Source organism: Dreissena polymorpha, chromosome 6, assembly GCF_020536995.1.
Source record: "Dreissena polymorpha isolate Duluth1 chromosome 6, UMN_Dpol_1.0, whole genome shotgun sequence".
Taxonomy (NCBI): domain Eukaryota; kingdom Metazoa; phylum Mollusca; class Bivalvia; order Myida; family Dreissenidae; genus Dreissena; species Dreissena polymorpha.
The window spans coordinates 27880484-27904360 of NC_068360.1; the positions used below are offsets into that span (position 1 = coordinate 27880484).

The 23877-nt window shown below is 36.4% G+C and overlaps 1 protein-coding gene and 3 long non-coding RNA genes across 5 annotated transcripts in view; 1 reads left to right on the forward strand and 3 right to left on the reverse strand.

The window, feature by feature from the left end:
* The window catches only part of LOC127833840 (uncharacterized), a 17356-nt gene extending 13142 nt beyond the window's left edge, over nt 1-4214 (reverse strand). The window contains exons 1-3 of the mRNA XM_052359331.1: nt 3480-4214; nt 2803-2981; nt 2071-2286 (exon numbers count right to left, since the gene is read on the reverse strand). Coding sequence (XP_052215291.1) covers nt 2071-2247 — 177 coding nt within the window. The 5' untranslated portion in view covers nt 2248-2286; nt 2803-2981; nt 3480-4214. The remainder of the gene's footprint in view (nt 1-2070; nt 2287-2802; nt 2982-3479) is intronic.
* Nucleotides 4138-4813, forward strand: LOC127833858 (uncharacterized). Its single transcript, XR_008027654.1, has 3 exons — nt 4138-4215; nt 4375-4480; nt 4750-4813. It is a non-coding gene; the product is annotated as an uncharacterized LOC127833858 (long non-coding RNA).
* Nucleotides 4267-23870, reverse strand: LOC127833847 (uncharacterized). Its single transcript, XR_008027639.1, has 5 exons — nt 23183-23870; nt 21330-21372; nt 18083-18270; nt 6442-6614; nt 4267-5019 (listed from the first exon to the last, which is right to left on the reverse strand). It is a non-coding gene; the product is annotated as an uncharacterized LOC127833847 (long non-coding RNA).
* Nucleotides 15005-16196, reverse strand: LOC127833845 (uncharacterized). 2 transcript variants are annotated; one of them, XR_008027635.1, is made up of 2 exons: nt 16050-16196; nt 15005-15863 (listed from the first exon to the last, which is right to left on the reverse strand). It is a non-coding gene; the product is annotated as an uncharacterized LOC127833845 (long non-coding RNA). The 2 variants fall into 2 exon arrangements; XR_008027634.1 differs by having other exon boundaries at nt 15005-15899; nt 16050-16189.
* Nucleotides 23871-23877: the final 7 nt, after the last annotated feature.

The window sequence follows — 23877 nt, forward strand, 5'->3', positions numbered from 1 at the left end:
TTTGACCTCTGACCTTGAAGGATGACATTGACCTTGACCTTTCACCACTCAAAATGTGCAGCTCCATGAGATACACATGCATGCCAAATATGAAGTTGCTATCTTCAATATAGCAAAAGTTATTGCAAAATGTTAAAGTTGGCGCAAACAGACCAACCAACAGACCAACCAACCAACAGACAGGGCAAAAAAGAATATGTCCCCCACTACTATAGCGGGGGACATAAAAATATATTCAATGAATTCAGAAATGTCATCATTTACATGGACCAAATATGAACCCTTGGGGCTTTGCTGTAAACACAATGTTTATATGACGGTTTTACCAGGATCAGTCAATGATCACTAGGACCTAGTTTATTAATAAAACAAACTGTGAAAGGGACCTCTATATTATGGTCCATATCAAATATAAAATCCTTGTAAAACTGGGAAATCCTGGGGGTAAGCCAGTTTTGACCAAAACACATTATTTGGAAACATTTGTCGATGACTCACTTTACACTGTTGCACACCAAACATTAAATCTCTTGGCTATGCAGTTTCAAACAAGAGATGTGTTCGTCAGAAACACAATGCTCTCTACTGCGCCGCTTTGAAATAAAATGTATATTTATCATTTGGCAGGTATAGAAATCATATCAATTTCAAGCTTTTTACTTCCCTTGGATTTTGTCCAATCCAACCTGGGGGGGGGGGGGGGTCTGTAGACTGTCACATATGACCAAGTCAGACATCACTGACAACCAAGGCTGTGTTTTATCAAAGAGACCATAGCCAGAGTTCATCATGTATCTTTGGACATAAGTCCACATGTATGTAATGAACCATACCATTCACACATAAGTACAGGAAAGACATGAAAATTATATCATTTAAAAAAACTTTGACAAATCAATCATTTAAGTTATAAATAATCAAAATAAAAAATCTGTACAGTAATTGTGAAAAGAACTTAAATTGTTGGTAAGGAAATATATAATCTGACATTTATAATTATATAAATTACTTCCCTTAAAAATAATTGTCTCTAACAAATCTCTATTTTAGTAGCAAATAATTAAAAGTCCCTACCATGACTGTAGATTCACCACTCAAAATGTGCAGCTCCATGAGATACACATGTATGCCAAATATCAAGTTGCTATGTTCAATATTGAATAATTATCTCCCTTTAAACCTTATTACTTCCCTTGGATTTGTTTGTTTGACCTTAGACCTTGAAGGATGACCTTGACCTTTTACCAAGATGTGTTTGCGCCGCTTTGATTTATTTAACAAAAATATATAAATTGGCAGGTCAGATAATTATGTCCATTTAAAGCTTATTACTTTCTTGAATTTGTTTTTTCGACCCCGTGACCTAGTTTTTGAGCCTGCATGACCCATATTCGAACTTGGCCTAGATATTGTCTACATACAACTTCTGACCAAGTTTGGTAAAGATCGGATGAAAACTATTTAAATTAGAGAGCGGACAGAAAAAGTGTGACAGACAGACTGATAGACGGACAGTGCTAAAACTATATACCCCCTTTTCTTCGAAAGGGGGCATAAAAAGATGAATAATTCGAACACCCAAGGATTATTCCTGTGAGGTTTCATTAAATTATGTTCAGTGGTTCAGGAGGAAATGTCCTTTAACGAAAACGTTGACAGACGAACACAAACACGTCGCCAACGGATGGACTGTGGATTCCAAAGTTTCCAAAATTCATCGAAAGTTTCAGGTCTCTAGTAGCGAAAAGTTTAAGTTAACCGCTACACGATTTAAAAAAGGGGGTTATCTCTCCAACTATGTCAGAAAAATCTAATAAAAATATGAACTTTCACAAGTTCACATGCATTGTTAAATAAATGCAAAGATTGAATCCCTTTAGCACAATACGTTTTTAGTTAGGGCGGCCACACAAGAGTATGGGATCAAAGAACGGATGAAAGGATGGACACAATCACGAATAAGGGTAAATCGTTATATCCTCCTTACCTCATATAGTTGAAACATCAATATATCCGTAGTCTACCAAAAATTATTTGAATGACTGTGAAACGTTTTGCATTACAACCTACCTTGTAGATTAGATAATCTCTGCCCCTGAGCAGGAAAGTGTGGAGCCCCAAGGTTAGAGTGGCTGTACCCTGGGGGTAGGACTCGTTGAGCTTTGCCCCGAATTCCTGGCCCAAGAGCTCGACACCTATACTCAGGTATTGTCCTTGGGCGTCCAGCTCCAGCTCACCAGAGAGCATGTAATTCAGCTGAGTACCAAACTGTGAGTGTATGGGGTCCTGTAAGAACTAGAAAAATTAGATTCCAGTAATGTTTTCAGTTTTTTATAGACCCCTACACATAAAAATACATTTCAGTCACAGTAATGGGGTCAGTTAGCTTAATGTTCCTGGCTTATTTAAGCGCATATACTGATGCCAGCAAATGACAACTGCCGTACCAGAATAAGAGAGAGAATGGTCATATAATTTTTTCATGACCATTCAATTAACAAGTTATGTGGATGACACAATCCCAAAATATGGGTTTTTCAAAATTCTAAAAAGAAAACAACATCTTCTAATCCTTTTAAAATAAATTGTAATTTACATATAACTGAAAATGCTTAATCATCTATAAAAAAGTGTAATTGCTGTCTAGTCAAACACGAATTTGTAACAATTGTGACGTAGGATATCCCCCAATGCCGCAAGTCAGAATATGTAGCATGATGTTATAGAATGTCTCAGTTTTGTAATTTTTAGTGTAGAATGATACAATGTATATACACAACCTCATATGAGAAGGAACAATACCTGAAAGTTTGAAAGCTGAACGTTAAATTGTTAAGTGAACGCCCACAGACAGATGGAAAGACAGACAGATAGACGTCCGTCCAAGGGGATTCCTTTATACCCCAATTAACAGGGGGTATAATTAATAAATATCTTCAGGGCATATCATCACTCCAGTTGCATATTTGTATACTGAAAACCTGGACAGGTGGTAAATTGTAGTTTATAGATATTCTTATTTAAAATAAATGCAGATAATTATTTCATAGAATGTTTACTGCATTTCAATAATTGTTTAACTTATCTTAAACAACATTTAATAAGTATCATGTTTAATTTATGAAAGGGGATTATTTGTAATATACAAGTGAAAACAAAGAAACAACTTTTGGTCTAGAGGCTGAATTTTGGCACAAAAATGTATGAAAATATGCCCCGACCTTTTATGATTAACACTGATATCAAATCAACACTTATAAGTATTTATTTACTCAGTTTGACCAGTTAAAAAAAAGAGTCGTTCCAGATTAGACTGTGCTGTCTGCACAAACAGCCACGACACCTTCCACTTTAATGGAATTTTTTGTTTTAAAGGCATATTCAGAACACGTGGTCACTATTAAGCCTGGGCAGACTTAACACGCTTATCTGGGACAACACTTTAGCACTGTTTTTCCTGAGCGCAGCTAATATACTACCTGTTTTTGTTGCTTATAGGCAGAGATTGTGTGAGTCCCGACAGTGAAGTCGCCAACCAAAATCTGGGAATGTTGGACAGCACTGTTCCTCGTGCGTCAGGTTCTCATTATTCGAGAGCAACGTATCGAGGTCAGTCAAGTTAACAGACGAGTCACTCAGCACCTGCTCTGTCTGTTAGATCCGATTATTTTATCTTGAGTGACTTGTCAAGACAGAAGTCAGACTCACCAAGCCACCATGCAAGATGTTCATAGGGGACACGCTGAATAGCTTGAGCGACTTGTAGTATTTGTGCAAGATGTTAATACCTGGAGTGCTGATTTTCTTGAGCGACTTATAGTATTTGTGAGATGTTCATAGGTGACGTGCTGAATTTGTTGAAGACTTGTAGTATTTCAAGGGGATGATCATACGTGGCGTGCTGAATGTCTTGAACAACTTGTATTATTTGTGGGAGATGTTCATAGGTGGCGTGCTGAATTTCTTGAGTGACTTGTAGTATTTGTGAGATGTTCATAGGTGGCGTGCTGAATTTCTTGAACGACTTGTAGTATTTGTGGGAGATGTTCATACGTGGCGCGCTGAATTTCTTGAACGACTTGTGGTATTTGTGGGAGATTTTCATAGGTGGCGTGCTGAATTTCTTGAGCGACTTGTAGTATTTGTGCGAGATGTTCATAGATGGCGTGCAGAATTTCTTGACCGACATGTAGTATTTGTGCGAGATGGTCATAGGTGGCATGCTAAATTTCTTGAGCGACTTGTAGTATTGGAAGATGTTCATAGGTGGCATGCTGAATTTCTTGAGCGACTTGTAGTATTTGTGGGAGATGTTTATAGGTGGCGTGCTGAATTTCTTGAGCGACTTGTAGTATTTGTGGGAGATGTTCATAGGTGGCATGCTGAATTTCTTGAGCGACTTGTAGTATTTGTGCGAGATGTTCATAGGTGGCGTGCTGAATCTTGAGCGACTTGTAGTATTTCTGGGAGATGTTCATACGTGGCCTGCCAAATTTTTAAACAACTTGTAGTATTTGTGCGAGATGTTCATACGTGGCGTGCTGAATTTCTTGAGCAACTTGTAGTATTTGTGGGAGATGTTCATAGGTGGCGTGCTGAAATTCTTGAACGACTTGTAGTATTTGTGGGAGATGTTCATAGGTGGCGTGCTGAATTTCTTGAGCGACTTGTAGTATTTGTTGGAGATGTTCATAGGTGGCGTGCTGAATTTCTTGAACGAGTTGTATTATTTGTGTGAGATGTTCATAGGTGGCGTGCTGAATTTCTTGAGCGACTTGTAGTATTTGTAGGAGATGTTCATAGGTGGCGTGCTGAATCTTGAGCGACTTGTAGTATTTGTGGGAGATGTTCATAGGTGGCGTGCTGAATTTCTTGAACAACTTGTTGTTTTTGTGCGAGATGTTCATAGGTGGCGTGCTGAATGTCTCGAGCGACTTGTAGTATTTGTGTGAGAAGGGGGTTTGGACTGTTTTCAACATTTACTTCAACAATGTTCTTCTTCTTGGATAATAATGTAATCTGAAAAGGAAATGGCAAGTAAACTAAAAATAGAAAAATAGAGTGTTTTTAGTAACAAACAAATACGTCTTGAATACATGTATATATGCTGTAATTACACCTTACTTAACACACCTGTTTGTTTAATGCCAAACATTGCTTCTATAATTGATATTTAGGATAGCGAAATGATTTTTGTGCAAAGTAGCACTCATAATAGCATTGTTTAAATGAATAACGTGAACCCACTTGAAATGTTGTAGCAAGTTGCCATAATTATCTTTTTTTTAAACAGACATAACTTCAAAAATGTGAGACTATACCACTTTAAATGTTACACAATACAACTTTTTGCTAATAAATTACTTAACAAGAGCTACGCATTACGAGTGCAAAAGCTCGGCTAGGGTGCAGTTTTTAATAAATGAAAGCTTGTCAGAAATTATTATTATTTTATAGAGGTCACAGTGACCTTAACCTTTGACCTAGTGACCCAAAAATGGGTGTGACATGTAGACCTCATCAAGGTGCATCTACATATGAGGTTTCAAAGTTGTAGGTGGAAGCACTTTGATTTTAGAGCAAAATGTGAAGGTTTTAGCACGACACCGGCGGACGACGAGCTGGCTATGACAATACCTATAGTTTTCTCCGAAAACGCCGAGCTAAAAATTAAGAATAAGTGCTATCAATATAAAGTGTATTACTATTGTAAATTTAATATTAACGTTCTACTTATAGATGTTACAACCTATTAAAATCAAATAATTGTTTTAGCCAACCGTCAATTGTGAACTTTAGACAGTAATTATGGAAAAATTTGGAATAGACTTTTTAAGATTAGGAATTGGGCTGAATTGTTGCCCCAACTTTGACAGTATAAATAACTCTTTAAGGTCATACCAGATACTCAAGAAGCTGAGATGACATGCAAGCCTAATTGATATTGCTTATGGCCGAGTTAAGAGTCGAAGGGCATACTGGTTGACACATCCAAACTGCTGTTATTTTTTTACGCCTTGTCTATTGCCAATTCAATGTGTGGTCAATTGGGCTTGGAGTGCAAAGTAACAAACCCTGATGGGTTAACCTTTAGCACCTCGTTTCAGATGTCCGAATTCACGCCTGAGGCATGCCCAGGGATGTACCATGAGTGTTCAAAACGAAGTCGTTACTGCCCTTGTACAGGTTATCCAACTTTTTATTGTTTTGATATTCTTTCTGGTGTCCAACAGCGAGAACTGATTGTTAGCTTTAACATAACTTTTGCTATAACTCCTCGTGTCTGGAACACTTGTTCCTATCCCGGCACTCAACCTGAACTAACTCAGGCTCGAGTTTGGTTCACTCAACAAGGACATTGCAGTTGTTGAGAACAGTTCACGAGTACTCAACGTGCTCAGAATTTCCTGCAGACGAATGGAATCGTTCAACAAAGCTGACCTTTTGAGGCCGTAGGTCAAGGTGGAGGCGCTAGGGTCAGGTCGAGTGGAAGGGTCGTCGTGGACTGAGGCTGCTAGGGTCAGGTGGAGGGGAAGGTTCGTCCTTGACTGAGGCTCATGCGGGCTGGACTGGTGCTGTTGCTGCGCCAAATCAATATCGATGATGGTGCTCTTCTGAAAACAACACAATGGGTGATATGAACTTGAAACAAAGGTTTGTATTTTAATTTATTAAAAAATCAAGCAATTTGATTGGATGTGAATTGTTTAAACAGAAAATCTTCATTCTTAAGACTTTTTAATCTGGCATATCCTTGGTTACATGTCCAAAACAGCATACACATGAATCAAATCAGACCATTATATATTTAAACATTTAAAGTGTTGGCTAGTGCTATATAAACCTGTAAATTCATAAAAAAAATTCTAAACTTGCAGAGATTTAATTTCATAAGCCAATATGTGGCTCATAAATATTCAAAACTAACACAAATTTCCCATAAGCTAATCAGGGGGGACACTTTCCGACTAGACTTAATTTTCATAAAGAGGAGACTTCCTTTCAACAAAAAATACTTTGAAAGAGTCAGTGTTATCCCTGATTAGCCTTAAAGACTGCACCGGCTAATCTGGGATAACAATTTAAGCACATGCATTTAGCCACATTTTCCCACAACACAGCTTATTAATCTTTTAGCAGCTCCTTACCTGCATAACAAAAAAGGGAAAATCAACTTGTACAAAATATATGGAGGATATTTATTGGATTCTATGGGATATCAATTTTATTTCACGAGTGATCATATAAAATAATATTTTCATAAGTGGCGCTGCCACGAGTGAAAATATGTATTTTTTATGATCACGAGTGAATTAAAATCGATATTCCATCGAATACAACACATTTTCTTTTTATTTTATGCTTTTTTCACCGCTTATTTATATTGTAAAAGAATTAAACTGGATAATTTCGTAGGATTTATTACGTCATTTCGTCGAAAAAAATGACGTCATTTCACAGTAAAACAGTGAAAAATATCGATATTTTTCACTGCTATTTTTCACTGTTTAAAACAGTGAAATACCAGTTTTATTTCACTGATATTTCTCTATAAACCACCGGAGAGGTTAAAATAAAATGTATTTTATTGGTTCTCATTCTATTAATCACTTTACTTTTACAATGCTTTCACTGATGTTTTACTGTAAATATATGTTTCAATAAATGGGAGGCAAACATTTGACATAAATGTCTTCCTAAAGTTGCAAAAACATTCATACATTTTTACCATGTCTTTACAGATCTTTGAATGTTAAAATCTATTAAAATTCACAAAAGACAAAAAATCAAAAGTAAATAAACATGTAACATGTAACAAGCTGTATACATGGGTGAAATTTAAAAAAAAGGAAAATAAGGAAATATTTTAGCTGGGGGCCGCAGGGCCGAAGGCCCCCGGAAGCTCCTAAAGGATAGCAAAATGATTTGCAAATAGGAAGCTATCCTCAAGTATAAGACCAACATATGTTGACAGTAATTCTTGCAGCTTACTTCACATGCATGCAATGGAAAACAAACAATGTTTATGTTTGTACATGTACAATAACTTTATTCAGTCATTTAATCTATTAATTTTGTTTATTAAGCATACACTCTTAACTTAAAGAATTACTATAAATGTTTAATTATGAACACTAAAAATTGAAAATAGATTAGATACGTCTGGAATCGATCGTATTTTGTTTATTTTGTGTGTCGGCATTGCTGGACACATGCCCCCCCCCCAACAAAATCTTATCAGATTTAATTGATTCACGAAAACGACAACTATCCTTATTTGTAATACAATGTAAATATGAACTGCTGAATATGTTATAAGTTTTAGAAATTTGATATTATGCTTATTTTTGAACAAGTCCAAATAGGTTCTCTCCATACATGTTTTATTGTATTATTGCATTTGTTCTGTCTGTCTTTATTTAAATAAATTTCTCTCTTTATTAAAATAAATTTTGAGTCCACACTCTAATAAGAATAAGTGTCCTAGTTTGAATACCGATTTACTTTCATGGCTTTGATAAAAGGTTAACAAAGCATGAGAACCATGCAATGTTAGCTCTGTAAATTATAAAATAAGATTGCTTAACAACTATTGTAGCTCTGTAAATTATAAAATTAAATGGCTTAACAACTATTGTAGCTCTGTAAATTATAAAATAAGATTGCTTAACAACTATTGTAGCTCTGTAAATTATAAAATAAGATTGCTTAACAACTATTGTAGCTCTGTAAATTATAAAATAAGATTGTTTAACAACTATTGTAGCTCTGTAAATTATAAAATTAAATGGCTTAACAACTATTGTAGCTCTGTAAATTATAAAATAAGATTGCTTAACAACTATTGTAGCTCTGTAAATTATAAAATAAGATTGTTTAACAAATATTGTAGCTCTGTAAATTATAAAATTAAATGGCTTAACAACTATTGTAGCTCTGTAAATTATAAAATAAGATTGTTAACAACTATTTTGAATTGGCATATACACGCACGTCATTGTCTTAATAACCACTGTTTGTTATACCATATTTGTTCTCATCAGAATTTTGTATAAGACTCTTAAACAAACTGGAAGCAGAATTAATTTTAGCCTCGTTCTGGGAGAAATGGGCTTTACTAATGTGCATAGTGTGGTCCAACATTAGCCTGTGCAGTTCTGACAGGCTAACCAAACACAACACTTTTTGCCAAGACTTGATTTTGGTTGAGAAGAAATTTCCTTTTAACAAAAAGTCCCTCAACAGCGGAATGAGCTGTCCCTGATAAGCCTATGTATGCAATGCAAACGCTAATCTTTGGATGGCACATAACATGAATTAAGCCCTGTTTTCCCAGAACAAGGCTCACCTTGTATCGCCTTATAAAACCCTGTAACAGCTTGTAGGCAGACTTACTTTGAGCCTCACTATGGGATAACAGGGCTTACTGTAACAGATTTTAGGCAGACTTACTTTGAGCCTCATTATGAGATAACAGGGCTTACTGTAACAGATTGTAGGCAGACTTACTTTGAGCCTCATTATGAGATAACAGGGCTAACTGTAACCGATTGTAGGCAGACTTACTTTGAGGCTCATTATGAGATAACAGGGCTAACTGTAACAGATTGTAGGCAGACTTACTTTGAGCCTCATTATGAGATAACAGGGCTTACTGTAACAGATTGTAGGCAGACTTACTTTGAGGCTCATTATGAGATAACAGGGCTAACTGTAACAGATTGTAGGCAGACTTACTTTGAGGCTCATTATGAGATAACAGGGCTTACTGTAACAGATTGTAGGCAGACTTACTTTGAGGCTCATTATGAGATAACAGGGCTAACTGTAACAGATTGTAGGCAGACTTACTTTGAGGCTCATTATGAGATAACAGGGCTTACTGTAACAAATTGTTGGGGGACTTACTTTGAGCCTCATTATGAGATAACAGGGCTTAATACATGTTGCCTTATGAGTATTCCTAGATAAGCATGTACAGCAGCACAGGCTAATCAGGAACAACACTTTTCGCCTAGACAGAATTTTCGTTTACAAGATATATTTCTTATACAATATATTCAATAAAAGCGGAAAGTGTTGTCCCTGATTTGCCTTAGTGGACTTCTTTGCTAACCAATATTATACAATGGAGAACACGTGTTTTAAATATTATATTTACTAAGGTTCAAGTTATAGAGCTGTATAGGATGATGAACTTGAAATTGTGATTTATTTCTTTTTCTTTATCTTCAATTGGAAATTTAAGGATATCGTTTTGAGAAAAATACATAGTTTTGGGTGGGAATGGGGTCAATTTTGGACCCAAAATTTGACAAAAAACAACAACACTGTAAACCCACCAAGAACTAAACACCTCCTCGCAAACAGGCTCTATACAACCAAGGCATTGGATTGAATAGATACATATCTAACAAGACTACACTGCAACGCCGATATATCGCGGTTGGTGGGGTCCAAAGATCACGAGCGCGATATATCCGGCGCGCAATATAACTCTAGAAATGTCTAACTTTTTTATTGCAGTTAATTTGTCAAATTTCCCAATGTTTTAATTTTATATACGGCGCTGCTACATATTTGTATAGTAATACATGTAATTGCAAACCAATTCTACAATCAACATTTTCATAACTACATACGTACCGGTATCTGTAATTATCATGAAAACCAAAATGTAAATTATATTTTTTATTTTCACGTAAAATATTGCTCGCGAATCAGCTAAAAATAAGAATTCATGCCATAAAAAAACATATAAAAAACAATTGTGCATAGATTCGAATGTACCCTTATAAGTAGTCCTAATTAAGAAACTGAAACAGCGTAACGGTAACGATACAGTCTGTTTGAATTTTAGTTTATTAAGAGGAAATGTCAACGTCACATAATTCGCGAGATACCGCGGTACTGTAGTTGAAATTTACAACGAAACTTTCAATGGAAATTAAATTATCTCAATGTTGTACCCGCTACGAAATTATTATTTACAAATAAATACACTCACGCCAATTTTCGCGAGCTTTTTATCACGACAAAGAAATTCATGACTAGTACCGAAATTTAACGATTTATATACCAGTAAACTGCCAATATTACCTTTGCAATGACACTTGAATTGGTTATTTCTTAAGTGTTAAAAACAAATTTTTAAAGTAAAATTCATTTTAATTATTAAATACTTACCTACTATCTATTAGCTTATAGCTTTCCAAGGGGAATTAACTCATCCGGAATTTTAACTGGGAACCGGCCACCTCATTACCGTAATACAGGCCAGGTTAAACATTACTGCAACGCAACCTAGGCAAAAATCGGTAACCAATCCTCAATATTCTTTCAATACATATACAAAATATTAATCGAATAGCGGGGTGGGAGGTGGGACTTACCGATAGTAGGTAAGTATTTAATAATTAAAATGAATTTTACTTTAAAAATTTGTTTTAATGTCATAAATACGTTACCTACTATCTATTAGCTGATTTTGAAGCTGAGGTGGGAAGGCTCGTAAATATTTTCCCATCACAGTAGAACCCATAAAAAGGGTTACCAGCTAATGACAGCCAAAACCCAAAACAAGGTTTATCAGGTTATCTTCGTTAAAACGGTATTAATTTTGACTCATCAGACAGAGTAAATATGTCTATGTCAAAAAGAAGACACTTCCGTTATTGAAATTACAACAAGACCAAACACATACAAATGGTTTTGTTGGCACTTCAGAAAAAGAAGATAAAAAGATGAAAAAGGTGGTCGGATTCCTACAGAAAAAAACTTGGAGCATGTCAAGAAGTGGGGTGTGATTAATATACGCCCACGAACCAGACAAAGCTCTTACTTCATGCGGTCAGATCCTAAAAAGGAATGAATCCTTAGATAAGAGATAAGAGTAAACCTTCCTTGTAGAGGTCTAACCTTAGTTAATAGAAACCGCAGACACATCTCCCCCCCCCTTTTTTAGGGAAATGAAGAGTGTCTTTTTAGAACCTCGAATGTACTAACACTGCTGAGATAGAACTTCAAAGCCCTGATTGGCCATAGAAGTTTATCCTTATCTACATGTCTACCAGTTTAAGAAAACTTGGAAACTTGAAGATTTTGAGAAGTCATATAGAGTTGATATAAGCAAGGAATCCTGGCTGACACAATAAAGTGAAGACGACATCAGATCGAACTGAAATTGGTCTTATTCAACAGAAAAAGCATGAATTTCACTTCTCAGTATGGTAAAGACATAATTAGAAGGAAAAACCCGTCTTAAAAATTATATTGGAACTGTTAATAAGGCTGATGAAAAAAATTCATAGGAAGCTCATCAAGCAACCCAATAACACAAGCCAAAACCGCTTAAGAACGAACAACATAGTGTTAATGTTCCATAGCTTGGATCAGTTCCAAATTAGCACAGAGTTGTGATGACTAACACAAAACAAGGTATACGAAAGCATAATCTCTATCCTTGATGGAAAGAAGAACACATTTCTTATCATCAAAGAAAAAGATGTATGCATCTAGCAGAGTGATTAAGGTAATAACTATGCTCTCAAATACCCAGTCAAAAAGAATTTCCAGGGAACCTCATATACCGTTCTGATGGAATTATCCTTTCAAAAGTAACAAGTATTGAAGTTCTAACAGAAATATGTTCTTCTGCAGAAACAACTAAATAATGGCCAGACATGTAGTGGCACATGTTTGGATCTGTATACATATTTCTCTCTAAGATATGATATTTGACCTGTGCAGAAGTTCCTGAAATTAATTGTACAGGAGACTTAAAAGGTCGTAGAACCATAATCACATGATTCACTAAGTAGATACCATAAAAATATGGCAAAAACTCACTAAGATATTCCAAAACTGGCAAAATAATAGAATAACCTAAGTATCCAGTTTATGTCAAGTGGACGAATGTATAACAATCGCACACGCTGTTGATCGATTTCTACGAACTGCATTCGCGGTGTAGCATTAACACTGCGATCTATGATCGCATTTCGCGATCTATGATCGCATTTCGCTCATTACTAGCGTTAGATGAGAAACAACTTTCCTCGAAACATTTTAGCATCTACGTGTAAGCGATTTGGAAAAACACTGGCGCGCATGCGCAAATCAATTTTCATTTAACCGAAAGGAAAAAGAACTGCAGGCGTTGAGACGACCTGCTATCTCGCAAATAACGAATAAGTTCCTGGAATACAAATACAATGAGTGATAATATGTTCACCTCTGTGTCTGGAAATAAACCACGACCGATGTGTGCTAGTTGAAATCATCACAAACGAGTCGTGAAAATGTTTATAAATGAAAAAGAGCTAAAAAGAATGCTCGTCTGTATCCAACAGGTTAAGGTGTGTTAAAATTTAACCTAAGGTTCTCGAATATAATTCTAGATCAAATAGAAATGTTCGAGCCCAATATAAGATTTCGAGCTCGCTTCAGCCGAACAAACTGCAAGACCAATAGTCTGCATGTAGTCGGCGGAGATAGAAGTAGAAATAACAGATAGATGTATTTCATATTCTTATAGTATAAGTAATTTATATCCAGCACCAATTTGGATTAGCTGGTAAGGAAATTCAACCATAAACCAAATCAGCGTAGATGATTTGGCAAATAACGGTCATCAGTAGAACATGAGTATTAAAAAAAATACAAAATGTCATGGAAATTGTTCAATCCATAAAATATTGGATTCAATAGAATCATAGCAAGGGTTATACAACTAGAAAAGTAGAAGATAACCGTTGCTACAAATTATGACCGATGAAAACACAAGTTAATACCGGTGATTGGTAACTGTTAACCTAACCGGAACGGTCCTTAATATGACCGGTAACGTTATTGGTTTAATGCCAAAATATGATGGAATCCATATGGTCTGACATGAATTCCGAGTATTGCTCGACAAAGAAGAACGAGCCAAAACTCAATTCCGATGGCAATGATGACGAACCCCCTCGATGACGAAGAAGAGGAGGAAGAAAACGACTACTTGTTTTGATCGGTGACTGGTGTCCGGAGATCGGTGCGCTGTGATCGGAACGAATCGGTCCTAATAAGACTGCGTCAGGATGAAAATAACTGGTGCAGAAGTCATCTAACTGATACTGTAAATCGGAAAACAATGTTAGATTATCAGTATGATAGGCACAAAGTGTCCAATGTAGTCGTGGTGGCAATATGACCTAATCCCGAAGCCTGAAATTTAAACGAACTAATGTTCGTATACAAATAAGGTTCGGTGACTGCAACATGTGTGGATGCCTAAGAAAACCAACACATGTGTAATGGTGATATGATATTCCGTAAAGGAATAATATAGAAAACGTCAATATGACCAGTAGGTTCGGAAATCCATACATGATGAATGGCGAATTCCAATATACCTGCGATGCCGAAATATTGTTTGGCTACGCTGGAAATAAAGTCTCCAAAATAATGTCTACATGAGCGTTGACGTGAACGCTTACGAGAACTGCTCATTGAAAGCGAGGTATTTTCGATGTCTATCCTATCCGATGATGATGAACGACTTCTTCTTCTGGCCAGTGCTCGATGAAGAATAGCGTGTCCGTCTACTGTTGTTGTATCTGTGGACGAATAAGATGAATAAGAAGTCAGATGATGTTTACTTATTCTTACCTTCCTTATCTTATATACCTGACTGAGACATTGACCGACGTACTGTTATAGCTCCGTTGTCAACATGTCGGGCAAAGACCGATGAATGGTGTGCGCCATAAGGTCTAGCAACGATCGACGGAGAGTGAAAAGCCGTAATCCACGTCTTGCCCGTTTCTTAGGTACCGGGAACCGGCGACTGAAATTTCCTCTCGATGACAAGATCAGTCCCCGGAAACTGGTGTTCGGTGAACGGACCGATCATGAAATATGAAACAGTGACGTCACCTGCAATGTTAGATACAGTATGTCTCATAAAATACATACCTGAATAGACATTAATCACCGTGCAGTTGTTGCTCCGTGGTCAATGTCCTCGGGCAAAAACCGACGTAAGAAGGTTCTTCTTAGGTACCGAGAACCCGTGACGGATATTCTTCTCCATGACAGGATCAGTCCCCGGTAACTGGTGTTCTGTAACGGACCATTCATGAAACAAATATGAAATGGTGACGTCACTAGTGTGAACCTCCGTTGGCAACGTTAGGTATACTATGCTACAATCATACATACCATAACAAACCTGAATGAGACATTGACCCACGTACCGTTGTTGCTCCGTGGTCAACGTCTACAGGCACAGACCGGTGAAGGCGAAAGCACCATGATCTGAAGACGATCGACGATGCGATAGTTCTGTGTTCCACGTCTTGTCCGTCTATGTTAATGGGAACCGTTTCCTCAACGTGTTACAGGAACATCTCTGAAACTGTGACGTCACTAGTATTGAACCTCCGTGGTCAACGTTAGGTATATATGTTATAATCATACATACCTCAACAAACCTGAATGAGACATTGACCGACGTACCGTTGTTGCTCCGTGGTCAACGTCTACGGGCACAGACCGGTAAATGGCGAACGCCCCAATGGTCTGACGACGATCGACGGAGAGGTAGCTCCGTGTTCCACGTCTTGCCCGTCTCGCCTCAATTAACGGGAACAGTACCCGGAAATTGTTTTCCGGTGAACGGACCGTCACTAAGTGAACAGTACTGTCACCGGCGATGACCCTCCAAGGTCACCGCCAACGGGCAGTTACCGACGTATGGCTCTTCTTCCCATCTTGGTGCCATAAGGTGTGATGTAGATCTACTTTCTAAGCAATATTTACTAATAGATCTCATCCTGCCCGGGAAAGAATAGCGAAGGCTATATCATCAGATGTCCTCTCTGCAGACATCGTGTAGTTGAATATGAAAAATAAGACTAAAACATATTCAACAATCAACTGGTCCTAGACCAGATTGTCATATGGCACAATAATTATTAGCATATAATACAATTAACTAATATTATCTTAGTTACTATTGTAAAAGATAAAATCAATTGTACGTATATTCAAAACAATTTAAAGACCATCATCCAGTGAAGTCACCGGACAATCAACGTCTGTTGTAGGTTCGTTGCGTTGTGGCTGATCGACGTCCGTCGGCGACCAGCTGTGTCATAAGCCCACAATACGCACACCGCACATTTGTGAAGCAAGTGCAACCGGTACATGCAAGGCAGGTGTAGTGGAAATTCCACCTTGTCTTGACATGACCACATGAACCTCTATTTTGTAAGTTCATTTCTGAAACAAAAGAAACAGAAAGAACCTACAAAAGACAAAAACAATGGTTAAAATATTAAATAAAAGTTAAACCACAATATGTAAACAAACAAACGCTGTACAATTGGCCTCAATAATCTTTTGATGAAAAAGGCACGAAATCCTAGTTGGATTACCTTCTCAATTATTTATTGAAGAGGAAAAACGAAAAACTCGTGCTCAAGTGCATGAGTACGTACAAAAACCCGGCAAGGCTGAAACAATAAAGTTTCAACAATTTGAACATGAAATAAGTCATCCATGATCTGCGACGTCATCGGGTTTTATCATCTCTTGTATCTGCGACCATCATTAAGTCGATTATATGAAAGACAAGAGCAAAACATATTCAATAATAAAATGGTCACAGACCAGATTATCATGCGGCACATAAAATCATTATTTGTCCATAATGAAAATAATTAACATTCTCTAAGTTATTATTGTAAAAGAGAAAGTCAATGGTACGTATAATACCACTGCCGTAGATCATAAATTAAACAAAAGTTTAATTCAAAACAGATGAAAATATAATGATCATCAATTAATATTGTCATATGAAATGTAAAATCATTTTTGCACACAATGGCAAATGATAAACAATCTGTCAAAGAATTAGAAGAGCACGCTTTGCACGATCTCGTAACGCATTAGAAGAATATTTACACTGTACAATTTTCCTCAACTGCGTATTGACGAAGATCACGATATACACGTGCTCATGTACATGAGAATGTACCTAAAACGCAGCAAAGCTGAAAACAAGTTTCACGCATTAGAAAAAAAACGTTTTGCACGTGCTCTTTCGCGCCTAAAACACCCAGCATGGTAGAAATAAACGATTGTTCAACAAAAGCAAGCATGGCTTACCTTTACAACTGAAACAAAAGTCCATAAAATCCACATAAAATATTCCGAATAAGAAGTACAAAGATAAATAACACAATTTATCTATGAAAAACCCCAATCAACCAAGTGAAATAAATCGAAAAACAATTTTCAATTCAGAGCTGTAAAAGACACGTCTACACCTGGTCGATCCGGAAAGAATATTGAGGATTGGTTACCGATTTTTGCCTAGGTTGCGTTGCAGTAATGTTTAACCTGGCCTGTATTACGGTAATGAGGTGGCCGGTTCCCAGTTAAAATTCCGGATGAGTTAATTCCCCTTGGAAAGCTATAAGCTAATAGATAGTAGGTAACGTATTTATGACATTAAAACAACCCCAGCCGTGTGTAAACAACACTATCACTTATCGACTGTTGTTCACGCTTCACTGCATGCCATAGTAAGCCGCGACATCAATTGAACCAATGTTTTGACCAACTTTCATGATGATTGGGCAAAAATTGTGACTTCTAGAGTGTTAACAAGGTTTCTCTATAGCCAAAGAAGGAAAACTGCCCCGCCCACTGGCGGCCATGTTTTTCAACGGATCGGAACCACTTTTGAACTCATCCAATATATCATTAAGACAAATATTTTGACAAAGTTACATTTAGATTGGGCATGAAATGTGACTTCTACAGTGTTCACAAGGTTTTTCTTGTTTTTGATCTAGGGACCTAATTTTTGATCCGGCACAACCCAGTTTCAAACTCGGTCGAGATTTCATTGGGACAAAGCTTCTGACCAAGTTTCATGAAGATGAGACAAGAAATGTGGCCTCTAGAGTGTTTAGGAGCAAATGTTAACAGACGGACGGACGGACATACGATGGACAAAGACCGGTCACAAAAGCTCACCTGAGCAATCAGGTGAGGTAACAAAATGTCAAAACAGTAAACATGGACTCACCAAGGCTCTGCTGTTCGAAGTGTTGATGTAGCCAACATTGGAGAAGATGTGGTGTGCTAGGCTGCTGCAATACGTCTTCGTACTTAAATTTCTTGAGCGAGTTGTAGTATTTGTTAAAGAAAGGGGTGCCGCCGATTTCCATCGACATTTACTTTAACGATGTTTGTATTGTTGGCTAATAATATTTGCTGAAAAGGAAAACATAACATGTGAGATTAAACAACTTCAAACGATAGACTGCATAACTTTTAAAGGGGCCGTCCAACAGATTAAATTGGTACATTGACAAAAAAGTTGTTTCAGATTCGCAAATTTTCGTTTTTTTATGATATTTTTGAGGAAATAGTAATACTGACAATTTACAATGCTTTTAAATATCCATTGTATGCATCTTTTGACGATTTGAAAAGACGAATTAAAAAGCGTCGTTTGATGCAAAACGATTGAATAATTTGGAAAGTTCTGTTGTTGTAGTTATATTTTGGGAAACTACGAGGATTGCTTATATAGGTAAAAATACATCGCTCTAAGCATGCGCATGGATGGTCAAGTGGTCTAGGCGGGAGACTTTTAACTCCAGGACTCCAGGGGTCAGTGGTTCGAGCCCTGTTGAGGGTTATTTTTTTCTTTTTTTAAAGTTGTATTCTTGTGTTTTTTTACAGGAGATTTTTAGGTCAAATGTTTAAATTTATCAACATAAAGCATTTAATGACATGCTTCATTCAATAATGCCAAAATCTGTTGGATGGCCCCTTTAATAAGAGACTGAGCAATACAACTTTAAATGTGGCACTACAAAACTTAAAACATGAGAATGTGCAGACTTAAAGTGAACATATACAACTTTACATTTGAGACTACCGTATACAACTTTAAATGTGTGACTAAACAAATTTAAATGTTACAATGTACACCTTTAAAGGTGAAACTATACAACTTTAAATGTGAGACTACATGTATACAACGTTAAATGTGAGACTTTTTTCAACTTTAAATGTGAGATTTTACAATTGTATAGCATATCTTAAGAAACAAATAGATGTGAGTTGAATACTGTAAGTTTATGAGTACTTGATCACACACGTTTGGCTATGGATTAGACACAGATAAAGAAATACAGATTGACGTCTGTGGTGAATTCAGTGTACCACATCAGGGCTATAGATTACAAGCGTATGTGCGTTATTACTTAATTAAAATAACCAAAAACGTAATTAAATTCAATATCAAGCGTACAAAAACGCAAATATAAAGTTAATTACGTATTTCCCATAAGAAAACCTTGCGTCACAAAATGCAATCCTTACAAACACGGGACGTCTTTTTTTAGACTGGTTATTTCCCGTACAAAAATGTACCGAATAGTTTATACATGTATGCCGTCCTATGAAGAAAAGAAGGCAGTCTTTCCAGCGGTTATCAATCTTTACTGTAATTATTCGTACACCCATCCGATATCTATTTTCATTTTCTTAAAAATATCAAAATGGCCACTCGTGGCTGTAGAAAGAGAATCCTCACACAAACAAACACTTTCGACAGGTATTTAGCCAGAATATTGGGGAAACCGAAAACTTTTGTGCAGCTTTGCTGAATGATCTGTTGCAAGATGTGATCATTTCTCCAGAGAATTTAGTTCGCCCGTTATTATCGGAGATTTTGAACGAAGTTGTTAAACCCAAAAAACACGTTTATGGGCAGCGATTTTCCTTGTCCAATTGGGAAAAGTACCCGTACCGGTCCAATTGGGAAAAATCGAGTCGTGAAAACCTCAAAATTGGGAAAAATCGAGTCGTAAAAACCTCAAATTGGGAAATTGGTGTATTTGATTTTTTGCTCCCAAATACTTAAAAATTGATAAACAAGTGTTTTCAAGCTGTCAATATTATATAAACCTAGGTTCAAGCTATAGAGCTGCAAAGGGAAACTAACTAAATGTTGATTTAAAAAAAAAAAAAAAAAAAAAAAATTTTTTTTTTTTTTTTTTTTTTTTTTACTTTAATTGGGAATTTAAGAACAGCAATTGGGAAATTTGTATTTTTTTCGTCATTGGGAAAGTGCCGTTTACCGGTACTTTATAAAGAAGGAGGAAAATCGCTGATGGGGAGTGTAAGTGAAAAAAATTTAATAGAGTGGCGAAACAAACACCCGTTGCTGGTGATGGATATGGAAAATGGAGCTATGAAATGTACATTATGCACAAACATGAAAAGTAACTTAAAACTAACTAATGTTGCTACAAATGTTGATTTATTTTTCACCTGCACATAATTACATAGTAATCTTAGTAGATATTTATTATATTATATATGTCATTCCCTAAATCACCCAATTGAGTTAAAAAACCGGGGGTGAAAAACCCAATTAAGCTCAAAAGTAGGGGGTAAAACATTTTGCTGAAACTCTATTGAATTTACAAAAACCCTATTGTTGTCAAAACAGGGGGTGAAAAACCCAATTACCCAATAAAATTATCTATAGCCCTGCCACATCTTTCTACAGGGGACTTTTATAATTTTAATAGTTATTATTGCCTATTCTGGCTAAAACTATGCAATGTAAGTGATATTCAATAGATACAACATGTAGTTATACAGTTTATCTACATAATATGGCATCTTTTTGTAGGACACACCTTATATTTAAAGTTCCACTTCAAGTGTTGAAATTGTGTGCATTAGCATATCAAAGCAATAAGCCCCATTGTTTCTTGCAAACATATGGGCTTTGATTTAAACAATAATCAAATCCAATTACAACCCAAAAGCTGTATCAAAAGCATTGACTTCACTAAGGTACAATAGTAATGATTAGCGCTAATTGTTTACAACTGTATTATCCGTTGTGTGTTTTCAAGTGTTGCAGGCAAACGGCGGATCTGGATCAAATACAATAACGCTTTATGATCAACAACTGACTGATATACATTCTGAATTTTAATTACAAAGAAATAAAAAACGTATGAATGTGTGTTTGATTGTTTGCGTTTACCTACATTTACTATAATCTAATGTTTGTGTATCAATTCAAATGTGTTTAATTAATTGACATAATCGTCTGATATACATGTAGTTAAACTGTCTGTCATAAATTGCTAGAATTAAAACTAGAGCTTTGTCACAGACAATACCACCACATGCCGCATTGCCACAGACTTTGTTGCATGCTGTCTTCACAAAACAAGATAATCTAATTTATGTCGATTTTTAAGAATTATTATGCCATTATTATTTATGGCCATTTTTACCTTTGAACTCTTGAATTCGTTCGCATGACAGGCCGTCCAATGACTGTGAACAGAAATAATGTAATGAGTCATTTAAAATCTCACAATGAAAGACATAGTTATGGCCCGGACAAGCTCATTTATGGCCATGTTTCACTTTAGAACATCAAGTGTGACCTTAACCTTGGAGATATTGAAGTAATTCTTTTGCATGACACATTATCCAATGATTGTGAACAAAAGTACCAAGCAATTTTTAAATCTCACAATGAATGACATAGTATGGCCAGAACAAAAACATTTATGACCATTTTTGACCTTTGAACTCACAGTGTGACCTTGACCTTGGAGATATCAATGTAATTCTTTTGCCTGACACACCGTCCAATGATGGTGAACAAAGGTGCCAAATGATTTTAAAATCTCACAATGAATTACAGAGTTATGGCCCGGACAAGCTGATTTATGGCCATTTTTGACCTTTGAACTCAAAGTGTGACCTTGACCTTGGAGATATCGACGTAATTCTTTCGCACGACACACTGGCCAATGATGGTGGACAAATGTGTCAAATGACTTTAAAATCTCACAATGAAAAACATAGTTATGGCCTGGACAAGCTAATTTATGGCCATTTTTGACCTTTGAACTTAAAGTTTGACATTGACCTTGGAGATATCAACGTAAAATTATTTCACGTGACACACCGTCCAATGATGGTGAACAAATGTGCCAAGTGATTTTAAAATATCACAATAAACGACACAAGTTATTGCCCAGACATGATCATTTATGGCCATTTTTGATCTTTGAACTCAAAGTGCGACCTTGACCTTGGAGATATCGAAGTAATTCTTTCGCGCGACAAACCGTCTAAAGATGGTGAACAAATGTACCAAGTTAGTTTAAAATCTAACGATTAATGACATAGTTATGGTCCGGACAAACTTTTGGTTTAAAACACACCAAGTGACCCCGTGACCTAGTTTTTGACCCGGCATGACCCATATTCAAACTTGACATGAACATCATCTAGATACAACTTGTGACACCAAGTTTGGTGCAGATCGGATGGAATTTCGGGACAGACCAACAGACCGACCGACAGACCGACAAAGTGATTCCTATATATAGCCCCCATTACTTATTAGTGGTAATGGAGGTATAAAAATGATGTAATTATATTTGATTATAGGATATATATTTATTGTAGAAAAATAATATGTAAACAGTTATTCAGTCCCACCAATCAGCTTAATTCATAACAATCAACTTGTTAATGGCATACAGTAATAAGGGCCAGTTATTACAGGGACCTTAAATAAATAAAAAAATCATTCACCTGATAATAAAAGACTAGTTAATTTACATGTGCTAAACATGGTTTACCTCCTGCAAGTTAATCTCAGGGGTTTTCCCATTTTGCCCACAGCAATTTATCGCGGATATGTACTACAAACAAATCGGGCATTGACTTACACAATTTTTTTTGTTTTAATCATAAATTACATGTAATAAATTAAATTGCTGATGCAATAGTCATTTTTCTTTAACAAACAATTTCGAGCTGACGAAAATAAATGGTTTCACAGTTTTTGTGAAATAAACAACATAAACAATTTTTATAACATCTATAACTTCAAAATAGTAATAAAACTTAGTAAAATAAGTATATTAAGCCAGTAATTCTCATAACGACTTAAAACATGTGCTAGAACTAGGGGCTAGCTCTGTGAAAAGTGTCCTTTTTATGGCAAACCGTCAATTGGGAATTTCAACCAGTAATTATGTTAAAATATAGACGTTAAGAGATTATGAATGGGACTTGATTATTAGCCCCTATTTTCAAAATAAATAAAACTGTAAGGTCTCACCTGAGGCTCAAGAAGGTGAGATGACATGCTGGCCTCGCTGTGATTGCTAAGGGCTGAGTTTGAGTTCTACCTAATGTTGGGTTGGAGTCAAAAGGCATACTGGACCACACGACAAAACTGCTGTCATTTTTCAACGCTTTATCTAGTGTCAGCTCAATGCGAGGCTGTTTTGTCTTGGAGTGTGAAGTGCTCGTAACAAACCATGATGGGTACACCTTAAGCACCGTGTTTATGTTGTTGGGAAGAATTTGCGTCTGAACCACACCGATGTATTCATCGTGCTACGAGTGTTCATACAAAGTTTTTTTTGTCAGCAACTGCGTAAAAAGCATGTTCACTTTGAACATTTTGGATGCATAAGAGGACAAACCAGGATGGTCCATAATGCTACTACTATTGAAAGCAGAAGTAGACCCCGTGGATAGCTTATGCTTCGATCTATAACTGTTTAACTGTTTCTAGATTTTCTACCATTATTCCATGTGTTGCTCTGTTAGTCCAACAAAGCATGGAAAAAGTTATCCAACTTTTTATTCTTCGTACTATTCGTTGTGAAGTCCACAATCAGTGACTGTTGGTGTTACCATAACTACTGCTATAACTCAGCGTGTCTGAAATACTTGACCCACCTCCGGCACTGGAGCTTAACAAACTACTTAGGCAGGAGTGTGGATCGATCAACAGGGACATTGCAG